At 42.4% G+C, this 11,880-nt stretch overlaps 1 protein-coding gene and 2 long non-coding RNA genes across 3 annotated transcripts in view; all 3 read left to right on the top strand.

Moving 5' to 3' along the window:
- LOC310703239 overlaps positions 1–11,880 on the top strand; it is a 220,635-nt gene that overhangs the window by 69,356 nt on the left and 139,399 nt on the right. The window lies entirely within an intron of this gene.
- LOC310703205 overlaps positions 1–11,880 on the top strand; it is a 67,640-nt gene that overhangs the window by 54,574 nt on the left and 1,186 nt on the right. The gene's annotated exons all lie outside the window — the stretch shown is intronic.
- PNO1 (partner of NOB1 homolog) lies at positions 3,165–11,623 on the top strand. The gene is made up of 7 exons (XM_083495327.1): positions 3,165–3,380; positions 6,573–6,722; positions 7,880–7,963; positions 9,471–9,531; positions 10,044–10,161; positions 10,788–10,858; positions 11,342–11,623. Exons 1-7 carry the CDS (start codon positions 3,192–3,194, stop codon positions 11,407–11,409), a joined length of 741 nt encoding a protein of 246 aa, XP_083351453.1. The 5' UTR covers positions 3,165–3,191; the 3' UTR covers positions 11,410–11,623.

Here is an 11,880-nt window from a genome sequence, read left to right as displayed (position 1 = left end):
TTTAAAAACCTCCAAGAAAGAGAATGCACCATTTTCTTCCCAAATTTTTTTTATTAATTTTCACAACATTATAAACAAACAAACACATAAAACAAGCAAACATAAATCATAACCTTATTAAATATTACACTTATTAACATTATTAAGTGACTTCCTCGCTTCCCCTTGGTTGAATTTCATTGCATGTCCTTTTAACGGTTTTCCAAATCATAGTTCTTAAAATATTTAACTTAAACATTAACATCCTTACATCTTCACATTATGAAATTAAACCTATTAATTCATCACTTAACTTGAATAAAATCCTAAGCCAATTAAGTATCTGCAAGCTGTTTTCAGTTAGTTTAACTTAACATGTTTAACTAAGTAATCATTCAATTTGATCCAATCTTCCTGATCTCCTCCTTCTGGTCGCGGACTCTTCTGGTTAGGTCGGCTAGCTGCGAGAAATCCATCATCTTCATCTGCCATTCATCTATCATTGGTAATTCTTGGGTTTTCCACTTTTTAGCTAACAAAATACGAGCCGCAGTTGTGGCATACAAAAATAATTTTACATCTTTCTTGGGCAATTCCAAACCTGTTATTCCAAGAAGGCCTCTGGTTTCTTTATAAATGTATATTTCAATATTTTTTTCAATTCGTTATATATCTTTTCCCAGAGGTCTTTCACCTTGGGGCAGGTCCACCACATATGATAAAATGTTCCTTCCTTTTCTTTACATTTCCAACATAGATTATCACAGTTATTGTATATCTTTGCTAATTTTACAGGAGTCAGATACCATCTGTACATCATTTTCATTATATTTTCCTTTAACACAGTACATGCGGTGAACCTGACCCCTTTCGAGAATCCACCATCTTCTGAGGCAGTTCCATTGCACTGTCAAACGGCTCTTGCCTTCAGAAGGTTCTTTCTGATGTGAAGTTGGAATCTCCTTTCTTGTAATTTGAAGCCATTGGTTCGAGTCTCCATGTGGTTCGAGCCTCCATGTGGCAGCTCTAGAGATATTTGAAGATGGCTATCATATCTCCTCTCAGCCTCCTCTTTTCCAGGCTAAACATACAGTGGTGCCTTGCAAGACGAAATTAATTCGTTCCGCAAGTTTTGTCGTCTTGCGATTTTTGTCGTCTTGCGAAGCACGGTGTCGGGAAAGTTTTGGAAAAGCTTCAAAAATCACCAGTCTTTAAAAACCTCAAAAAAGGCTACCACACCGCATTCTAGGAGTTGCTCCTCGAAGTCAAGTCGCAACTGTATTAACGGTGTTAAGAAAAAGGAAACAAACTTGCAAGACGTTTCCGTCTTGCGAAGCAAGCCAATAGGGAAAATCGTCTTGCGAAGCAGCTCAAAAAACAAAAAACCCTTTCGTCTAGCGAGTTTTTTGTCTTGCGAGGCATTCGTCTTGCGAGGTACCACAGTACCCAGCTCCTTCAAGTGTTCCTCATAAAGCTTGGTTTCCAGACCCTTGATCACCTTGGTTGCCCTCCTGCGCACATGTTCCAGCTTGTCAACATCCTTCTTAAACAGTGGTGCTCAGAACTGGACACAATATTCCAGGTGGGGTCTGACCAAGACAGAATAGTGTGGTACTATTACGTCCCTTAACCTGGACACTATGCTTCTATTGATGCAGCCTAGAATAGCATTAGCTTTTTTTGCTGCTGCATCACACTGTTGACTCCTGTTGAACTTGTGGTCTGCTAAAACCCCACATACTTTTCACATGTGCCACTATTAAGCCAGGTGTCCCTATCTTATACAGTGGTACCTTGGGTTACATACGCTTCAGGTTACATACGCTTCAGGTTACAGACTCCACTAACCCAGTACCTCGGGTTAAGAACTTTGCTTCAGAGTGAGAACAGAAATAATGCAGCGGTGGCACAGTGGCAGCAGGAGGCCCCATTAGCTAAAGTGGTGCTTCAGGTTAAGAACAGTTTCAGGTTAATTACGGACCTCCGGAACGAATTAAGTTCTTAACCCGAGGTACCACTGTATTTGTTTTGTCGGGTCTCTGGACCGTAATAAAGATTGATTGATTGATTGATTGATTGATATTTGTGTGTCTGGTTCTTCCAGCCTAAGTGCAGAACTTTACATTTGTTGCAATTAATTTTGTTAGTTTGAGACCAGCTCTCTAATCTGTAAAATTCATTTTGAATCCAGATTCTGTCTTCTGCAGCATTAGCTACCTCTCCCAGTCTAGTGTCATCTTCAAATTGGATGAGCTTGTCACTCCCCCCCACAGGATTATGACACACCATTACTGACCATTCTTTGGGTTCAGTCAGTCAACCAGCTACAAATCCAGCTAACAGTTACCTTATTCAGTATAGGTAAAGGTCAAGGGACCCCTGACCATTAGGTCCAGTCGTAGCCGACTCTAGGGTTGCGGCGCTCATCTCGCTTTACCGGCCGAGGGAGCTGGAGTACAGCTTCCGGGTCAGGTGGCCAGCATGACTAAGCCGCTTCTGGCAAACCAGAGCAGCGCATGGAAACGCCATTTACCTTCCTGCCGGAGTGGTACCTATTTATCTACTTGCACTTTGACATGCTTTCGAACTCCTAGGTTGGCAGGAGCAGGAGTTGAGCAATGGGAGCTCACCCTGTCGCGGGGATTTGAACCGCCGACCTTCTGATCGGCAAGTCCTAGGCTCTGTGGTTTAACCCACAGCGCCACCTGCGACCCTTCATTCAGTATATATGCCCCCTTTTAGATGGGCGTAGAAATTGGATGTACTGTACTGCTTGTTGTTGTTGCAAACTCGTCCCTCCAGATGTTTGGGACTACAGCTCCCATCATCCCTAGCTAACAAGACCAGTGGTCAGGGATGATGGGAGTTGTAGTCCCAAAACATTTAGAGGGCCTAGTTTGCCTATGCCTGGTTAATAAGCCCAGTTGGTAGCGCAAGAGACTCTCAGGGTTTTTGAGCCCTACTTCGGATTCCTGCATTGCAGGGGGTTAGACCAGATGACCCTCATGGTCTCTTCGAAATGCATGATTCTACTTTTGTTGTTCTTAATTATTGCTACTACTATTCAATGGGGGGGGGGGCGGGAGGCCGCAAGACGATAGAGAGCGCGAAAGAGGATCACTAGAGCGGCGGAAGTGGCGTCGCGGGCGTGATGACGTTTCTGGAGGCCGCCGACCCCGCCCCTTCCTTTCGGCGTGTCCGGCGGACTCGGCATGGAGGGCTCTGCCGGCGAGAGCGGGGTCGCGGCCATGGAGGCGCAGGCTGCCGGCGAAGGCTTCACGCGGGTCCGCAAGCGGAAGCGGCGCGCGTGCGAGCGCCAGGAAGGCGCCATGGAGACGGGCGAGGGCCCTCCGCCCCTCAAGCGGCCGGATTTCCCCCCTCTCCGCGGGGAGGCTCTCGGGGTGAGTCGGGGAGGGGCGAGTCGGGCCCTCCAGGCCCTCCGTGGGCGGCTCAGGGGCCCCGTCCCGCCTCCGGCTTCGTTTTTATTTCTGTGACGTATTGACTTGCTACGCTTATAGAGCTGTGCTCCTTCCAAGGTGCTTCGCGTGGTTTTCCTCCTCATGTAAATCCCCACAACCACCCTGTGAGGTAGGTCAGGGTCAGAGCTAGTGATCGGCCCTACGTCACCCAGTGAGCTTCATGGCTGAGAGGGGGGATTCGAACCCTGCTCTCCCCAGTCCTTTTATATATTTGTTGAGAAACACACCTAGAGGTTTCGTCAGTTGCCTAGTAAATGACGTAGCCAGATAGCATCTCCCTAGCCCAAATAAAATGGGATGCTCTCCCCTCCTTCTGCTCCTCTCGCCTTAAATTTGTTCTGGAGTTTTCCCCAAGACTCTGGATAATTTTTGGGGAGGGACTAGGGCATATCTGGTTGGGGAGAGGAGGGGCTATGTGTTAGACAAACCAGCCATGTTTGTTTCGTCACAATGCCTGCGCCAGTCACATATTCTACTTCTTTGGCAATCGCTTGTAGCTGAGTAAGATTGTCTTCCATGAACATGGTCTTAACAGCGAGTCCGTAAGTGACTGTGGAGGCCGATTCTGGACCCACATGTCCTTCCACAGTGTTGTTGTTTAGTCGTGTCCAACTCTTCGTGACCCCATGGACCAGAGCACGCCAGGCACTCCTGTCTTCCACTGCCTCCCACAGTTTGATCAAACTCATGTTGGTAGCTTCTATAACACTGTCCAACCATCTCGTCCTCTGTTGTCCCCTTCTCCTTGTGCCCTCCATCTTTCCCAACATCAGGGTCTTTTCCAGGGAGTCTTCTCTTCTCATGAGGTGGCCAAAGTCTTGGAGCCTCAGCTTCACGATCTGTCCTTCCAGTGAGCCCTCAGGGCTGATTTCCTTAAGAATGGAGAGGTTTGATCTTCTTGCAGTCCATGAGACACTCAGGTGTCTCCTCCAGCACCATAATTCAAAAGCATCAATTCTTCGGTGATCAGCCATCTTTATGGTCCAGCTCTCAATTCCATACATCACTACTGGGCAAACCATAGCTTTAACTATACGGACCTTTGTCGGCAGGGACATAGTTTTCCAGGCGGAAGTTGATCACGGTGAGGGTGTGCCAAATTTGCCTTCCTCTTAGCACCTTTCTCCCTTTCATCCTGAGTTTGAGTGTTTTCAAAGCCCATGACACCTTTGGTAAAGGCTGTTCTCCACTTGGAGCGCTCACAAGCCAGTGTTTCCCAATTGATGATGTTTATACTACATTTTTTTTTTTTTAGATTTGCCTTGAGAGAGTCTTTAAACCTTTTTGTTGACCACCAGCACCCTTTCAGTTCATTTTTAAGTTAGAGTAGTTGTTTTGGAGGACAACAATCAGGCATCCACACAATATGACCAGTCCAACAAAGTTGATGTTGAAGAATCATTGCTTCGACACAGCAATGTTTGCCTGTCTTCCCAAGTGATGTGTAAAATTTTTCAGATACACCATTGATGGGATCTTTTGAAGAGTTGGAAACATTAGTTACTGCACTACACTTTCTGCACGGTGATCATACGAGATCTTACATCACGTTATGGGAAATCTTTGGGTATTGCAATTCCTGGGTGCAGCTATCATTTTCAAGTGAAGTACAGTTGGTTTTTCCCAGCGCACCTTGTGCCAGGAGTCATACAGGTCTGGAGGGTGGCAACACAAGAACAGGCTCCACATCTGTGGAATGCTCTCTCCAGGGACATTCGCCTGGCACCTTCATTACCCATATTTAGGCACCAGGCAAAAGCGTTCCTTTTTAACCAGGCCTTTGGTTGATGGGGAGCGTATTAGGTTGTTGCTGCTTTTATTTTGATTATGTATTTTGTGGTTTTATATTTTGATTTTATTCTGTGCACTGCCCTGCACCATGCAGGTAAAGGACAGTATATAAATAATACTTAATTCAATAATTAAAATAGATGGCCCCCTGGGTACCTCCCAACTCTATAATTCTATGAGTCTGTGTTTTGAGATGTAACGGGCACTTGTATCACAGTGAATTACTTGACACGGGGTACTGTGATTAGACCTTGATTTGGTTCAGTGCTCGAAATTCCACAGGCTCCAGTTGCGTTTTGCGACTGGTGTGGGTCCATTTGCTACCAACAAGTGAAGATGTCTTGTCGCCAGTTTTGGCAATGGACATCTCCACCTGGCTGGTGTGTTTTCTGCTTCAGACATGCCCCCACATGCCCCGGCATCAAGAGACACTGCTGCCCGCTGGCTGATCTTTGGACATCTTGTCCTTATTTTATTCTTGATTGTTGTATTTGATGTTTTAATGTGTTGTAAACCACTTTGATTTTTTTCTCTTTAAAATATAAAGCAGAATAGAAATGAAATTAATAATAATAACAATAACCTTATTGTGGGGGGGAATGGCGACTAAACAGTATGTTGTGGCAACTGTAACCTGGTGATTAACTTATATTTCTGACACTGGTTTGGTTCTGCATTCTGATGCAAATCCTGCTTTGGCCAGCGCAGGTCACTCAATGGGTTATGATCAAGACTTAAATTCTTGGCTAGGTTTTTGCTGTTATTCTGCCTCCCCATTTCTGAATTCATGGGTGTTGCAGGGAGACAAATTATGGTTGAAAATTGTCATTTTGGAATGATTCAACATTCAGTATGTGAATATTCCCCAAACCTGAATAAACTTTTGCTATACAGCCTAGTTTCTCAACTCTGTTTGATCATTCTGAATAAGTTCTGTCTTCACTAGAATATACTGTTATGGGATGATTTTCCTTATATGTTTCTGTACTGCTTGTTAGGTCAGTATAAACTTGGTTACCAATTCTGAACAACAACCACTCAGACTTAAAGTAAAAGTTTCTAGCAAAAATAAGTCAACTGGGCTTACTAGCCACAGTTTTCCTAAGGTTATTGAAAGCAAAACATTAAGATAATCATTGAATTGAATACTTAGAGTAATTTTACTTGTCATGTAATTTAGATTCTGGTGCAAAGGGATCTTTGTACACATAGGAATTTATATACTGCATTAAAAAAAAGCTTTCTCAGGGAAGTGTACAGTTGATATAATAAAAATGCTTAAAACCAACATTTCTTTCTTTCTTGTTTGGTCTTTTATTACAGGGTGGAAAAGGTGAAGTGAGGAAAATTTCTGTACCACCAAACAGATACACACCTCTTAAAGAAAACTGGATGAAAATTTTTACGCCTATTGTAGAACACTTACAGCTTCAAATTAGGTTTAATTTAAAAACAAGGAATGTAGAGATAAAGGTGAGCTGTAGGATGTGTTTTCCTAGAACGTATAATGGTAAGCCGTCGTGACCAAAGAGTGTACAGGGGCACAATGCTCATTTGTGCCTACCCCTCTACTTTCACCTGTGTCTCCTCATGCCAGGAGGAATAATTGATAGATAAGAAAGGCTTGAAAACCTGACTGCTGAACTAATCCCATGTCCATTCTAATTAAACTATGAGTTAAGGGGCAAATTTAGTCACAAGCAGACAATTGGCTGTCCCAAATTCAGCATGCCCATTGCTACCCAGAATGTGTTGAGCAGAATTGATGGTAGCAGAGAGGGAGGTGCTAGTTAATGTATGAGGTCTTTGGCCCTGGGATAAGGAGAACGGCCTGCAATCGAGCAGCCTCTCTTCCCATGTCATGTCATCTGGTGCTTTGTAAAGTAGGAGTGCCTAGTATTTGCTATTTAATGAAAGCATTCTCTCCCCCCCTCTCTTTAGCTGAAAAGGGCTCACACAGCAGTTACAGGCTAAAAAGATGTGACATGCAAGCAGGGTGGGAGACAGGGTCAAGCCCTAGTTCCTAGTGAAAAAGTTCAGCAGGTAGTAGTGGGCTGGATTTAAGCAGTATAGTCTCAGCAATGCCATTTGGTGGCTGGCATTGGAGCAGTTGCGGCGGATCTCAGATAAAGCCGAAACCAGACAGCATGGATTCTACTGTTTAACTAGCTAATTTAAATAATGAGGCCATTGGGGCAGAGTCATTGAGGTTAGTGGATAAATCAGTGCTGTGGAAGTTCCATTTATCTCAGGAGAACCTCACTTATTTCTTAGTAACACAAAGATATAACAACTTAGATCTGAGCCATTCATCGTGGAGAGTTAACTTTCAATGCGGAATAAAACAGTTTGAAATGACCTTACAAAATCATTATGTATTGTTGCAGAGTGTTTTTGTAAGGGTGAATACAATACAGATTTAGGAATGGGTAAAATTAAGGTGAAGTTGATCATTGGGAGTTGTCAGCATAATCTTCTGTAGGAGGAAGGAACAGGTAGTCAGTCACCTTTATGTTAATGGAAGCACAGAGCTTGGTTTTTAAGTTGAATGATGTAGAGAAGAGCAGCTTGTATACTAAATCTCCCAGCGCTCCATTGCCCAAACCTTGACAACTTATTTTCTCTTCTAGACTTGTAAAGAAACAAAAGATGTAGGTGCTTTGACAAAAGCAGTTGATTTTGTGAAAGCTTTTCTACTTGGATTTCAAGTTGAGGTGAGTTACTTGTTTTTAAACAGATTCTCTGGCATGCATAGGGTAAAGGATTTCTTTTGTCTTTTGAACAATGGAGATTTAACAATATTATCCAAATGAAGAAATTGACTTTGTATTGTTGTGCTGTGTTCCAGCCATCCCTGCATGCTTGACTTTCATGTATAATTTCTGTTTTAGAATTTATTAAAGGTGTTTTCTTTGGGATGCTTTGTAGTCAAAAGGGGAATATGTTTTGCCAGAGTGGATGTTTCCAGGTTTTTAAAACAAAGATGTAAAGGTGATGGTTTAAAAATAGGAGCAAAAGTACCAGATTAATATTGACTTTGGAAAGTTTTCCTTAATATTTGAAAATATACCTTAATCCTGTTGTGGAACTTGTATTTTTTAAAAGCTGCAAATGATAGCCAACTGTGGTGTCCTCCATGCACTGGGCTTTGGGTAGTGAGACATCCCTTCTTCCTCCTGCATTCTCCATGCCCACCAACCCCCCCAAAAAATCTGTTTAAGGGTTGAGGTGAAGGAATGGGTTTCTGTGCAGTCAGTCTGAAACCGGACCCAAACTCCACATCTTTCCTTCCCCAAGGGAGCATTTCTAAAATGCATTAACTTGAGCTCTTGAGTCAATGTATAAACAGAAAACCCAGCTGTATAAACAGTGCTCAAAGCCCTCTCCCTTATCAGTCCGTGATGGCAATGAGTGGCCTTGCCAGTTCCGAGTAGAGCAGGGATGGCACGTCTGGGTCTTATCTTACATCCTGACCACAAAGATGCACAGACCTTGTCAAGTCTGACAAGAGACCCGGGAACGGCGCCAGGAGTTGGTGACCTCCTGCCCCAAGATAAGACTATAGGAACAGGAACAACCTTTTATGGTCAAGAGTGCTGGAACAGGAACAACTGTTTATGGTCATGGATGTCAATTTACGTGTATAAGCTGACGTGCTTGGATTCCTGGGGAAGGGGGGAAGAGGGTGCCTGGAGGATATATATTCTGCATGAAATTTCTCATTTCTTTGGACTTGCTGTGGGCTGACCACGCAAGTGCCTTCTGCTATCCGGAGAGCAGAATAAACTCTTTCTCTGAATCAACCTTGATGTCATTTGACTTCCTTCCTCCCATCCGGGAGCAACACAGACCCCACCAGTCAGTAAAGTCTAAGAAGGCTACAGAAGAACCCCATAGGACAGATTGGGGGAGCAAAGGAAGAAGTCCCCATCACACCTGCTGTTGTGACATTGCCTCGCCCTTTATATCCTGGGTTCTTCAACCCTCCGTGAGCCATTTTCACAGGACTGTCAATCACTGGATGTCACCCACGTCAGGTGACCCATTTTAGCCATGCTGCAAAGGAAAATTCAGAAGCTGCTGCCAGTCAGTTCTATTTTTGTTCTAATTTTCATACTGTCCCTAATTAGGTCCTGTGCCTGACCTGTAAGATTACTGTTTTTTTGAGAAGTATTTTTTTGTTTCTTATACGAAGTTTCAAATTCCACAACTCTCTTCCAGGATGCACTTGCTCTCATCAGATTAGATGACCTTTTTCTGGAATCCTTTGAAGTAACAGATGGTGAGTCTTCCATTTTTAAGGTCTTGTGTTTTCAAAACCTCAGTATAGGTGCATTTTTTCAGTTACTGAGGGATGTGTAAACACTTACACTTAAGTAACAAACGCTACTGCTCACTATTAAAATGAAAGGCTGTTTTAAATATCATTTTCCTTCACTTTTATAACAACACATAAAATGATTGCAGAGCCTGTGTGTCCTTAACTTTAGTTGTCTGATCTCCCTGTTAAAGCTTGCAGCCTTAGTTTTAACAGTTAATAGTTTTAAGTGTTATTAATTTCAAACAGCTTGCTTCAATTTGATTATTCATTTTGGAATAAACATTTAAAAGTATTTCATTCTCATGTGGTTCTAAGTGATCTCCTATTCAAGAGATTAACTTGGTTCACAGCTACTGAGCATTAGTTGTGCAACATCGCATTCACGCATATCATTCATTAAGCCCAGAACAAACTTATTTACGACTAGTTGGAAAAAATTGTACGATGAAGTAACATTGACCTTTTCTCTTTAGTCAAGCCGTTAAAAGGAGATCATCTTTCTAGAGCAATAGGAAGAATTGCTGGGAAAGGTGGAAAAACAAAATTCACTATTGAAAATGTGACCAGAACACGAATAGTTCTTGCAGACTCGTAAGTATAACCCAGTAGCCTATAACATTTTTTTGTGGTATGAATATGAATTGGTGTACTTTCATGCAACGTTCTGTCTGGACAAGACTTTTTAAAAGTGATTGTAGGGGACCCTGAATAGGCGGTAAGATGCTATCTGGCTACGTCATTTATTAGGCAGCTGATGAAAAATCTAGGTATATTTTCTCAACAATTTCAAATAGCTATGTATGTTTTCTTGTGGCATTTATTCCTCATGAAACAGCTGTATTATACAGCACTAAGTAAAGAATGGATTAGCCCCAATTAAGATGGATTCTTCAGCTGCCGCTGCCGCCCCCCTCGGTGTGCTACGGTAGATGGTGTGGTGGTTATCATGCAGTGCAGCAAAGTGGATCTGAAATGAAGTAGATGAGGACAGTACGATGCCATGGCTACTTTTAATGCTTAGGATTTAGGAAGAGCTGAGCATCTGATGACTGAAATCTCTCCTTATGGAGACACAGTTCAGTCAGGTGCTGATTCTACCAGTGTGAGACTGTTTGGTCCTTTGGGGTCACTAAAAATATTTTTTTCAAGTATTAGTCAAATATTCCTAAATACTGTACATTCCACATGTAAAGTAAAACTTCTTATTTTCATTACAGGAAAGTTCATATTTTAGGGTCTTTCCAGAATATTAAAATGGCACGAACAGCAATCTGCAACCTCATCTTAGGTAAGCCTCTTTTAACAAAAGGAAATCTGGATTTAAAGAGCCCTGCTTTGGGCTAGGACTTTTAACTGGCCTTGCTTCTATTGATGGCCGAGACAGTACATTTCTGAGCAGAAATAATTACTTATGACTTTAATAATCCGGAATGGTAGTAAGAGCTAGGTATAACTATTAGTATCCATACAGAAGGAAGTTAGGTTCAGAGGCAGCTTTTGTACTACAATCTACAGGGCTACGCATCTCTAAATACTTGTTTGAAAGCTGCTTCTTTTGAATATATTAGTACTCATGGTTTTATCTATTTTTAATCATTTTTCCTATTCCTTAGCAGCATGACTTTTGTGTGCATATTCATCTTATGTCTTAGGATTGTCTAGTAAGATCAATATTGGTATCAATTATATTTTCTTTCACTCCATAAGAGGCACACACATTAAGTGCTGAATTTCATTATCAGCAGTACTAATACTTTGCTTTCTTCTACAGGAAGTCCTCCATCAAAGGTTTATGGCAATATTAGAGCAGTGGCCAGCAGAGCAGCAGAAAGGTTTTAAGACGAACAATGCTGGATTTGAAGCTAAATGGATTTTCTGTACAATGACTCGTATACAGAAACTGTGGGACTGAAAAAAAAGCCTTTGGCAACTCTTCGCTCCAACATGGGTGTAGGAAAGAGTGTAACTCTGTTCTCCAGCAGACATATTGTCTGATGAGCATATGTAATAAAGATGGCAAGCAAAAGTTTTGCTATAGCCAACTTGCCTAACACCTCAGTGTTTCAATGTGAATGTCCAATTTAATAATTCTATGCAGTGATCCCACAATAGTACTTGTATCCTAGCGATGTTTGGTAGCAGACGTTGGACCAGTGAGATGTGTGTTGACATGGAAACTCACCTCCACCACTGATACCCCTCAAATTAGAAACTAGCCATAGTCTGTTTACTGTATTCGGACTATGACCGTTTTAAACACTGCATTAGATGGCTAATTTACATCTCTTCTTAATAGGACACAATGCACCC

This window comes from Podarcis liolepis, assembly GCF_965112155.1.
Source record: "Podarcis liolepis genome assembly, chromosome: 3".
Classification (NCBI taxonomy): domain Eukaryota; kingdom Metazoa; phylum Chordata; class Lepidosauria; order Squamata; family Lacertidae; genus Podarcis; species Podarcis liolepis.
Note: the sequence above shows the minus strand (reverse complement) of the source record. Positions and strands in the feature narration are given on the sequence as shown.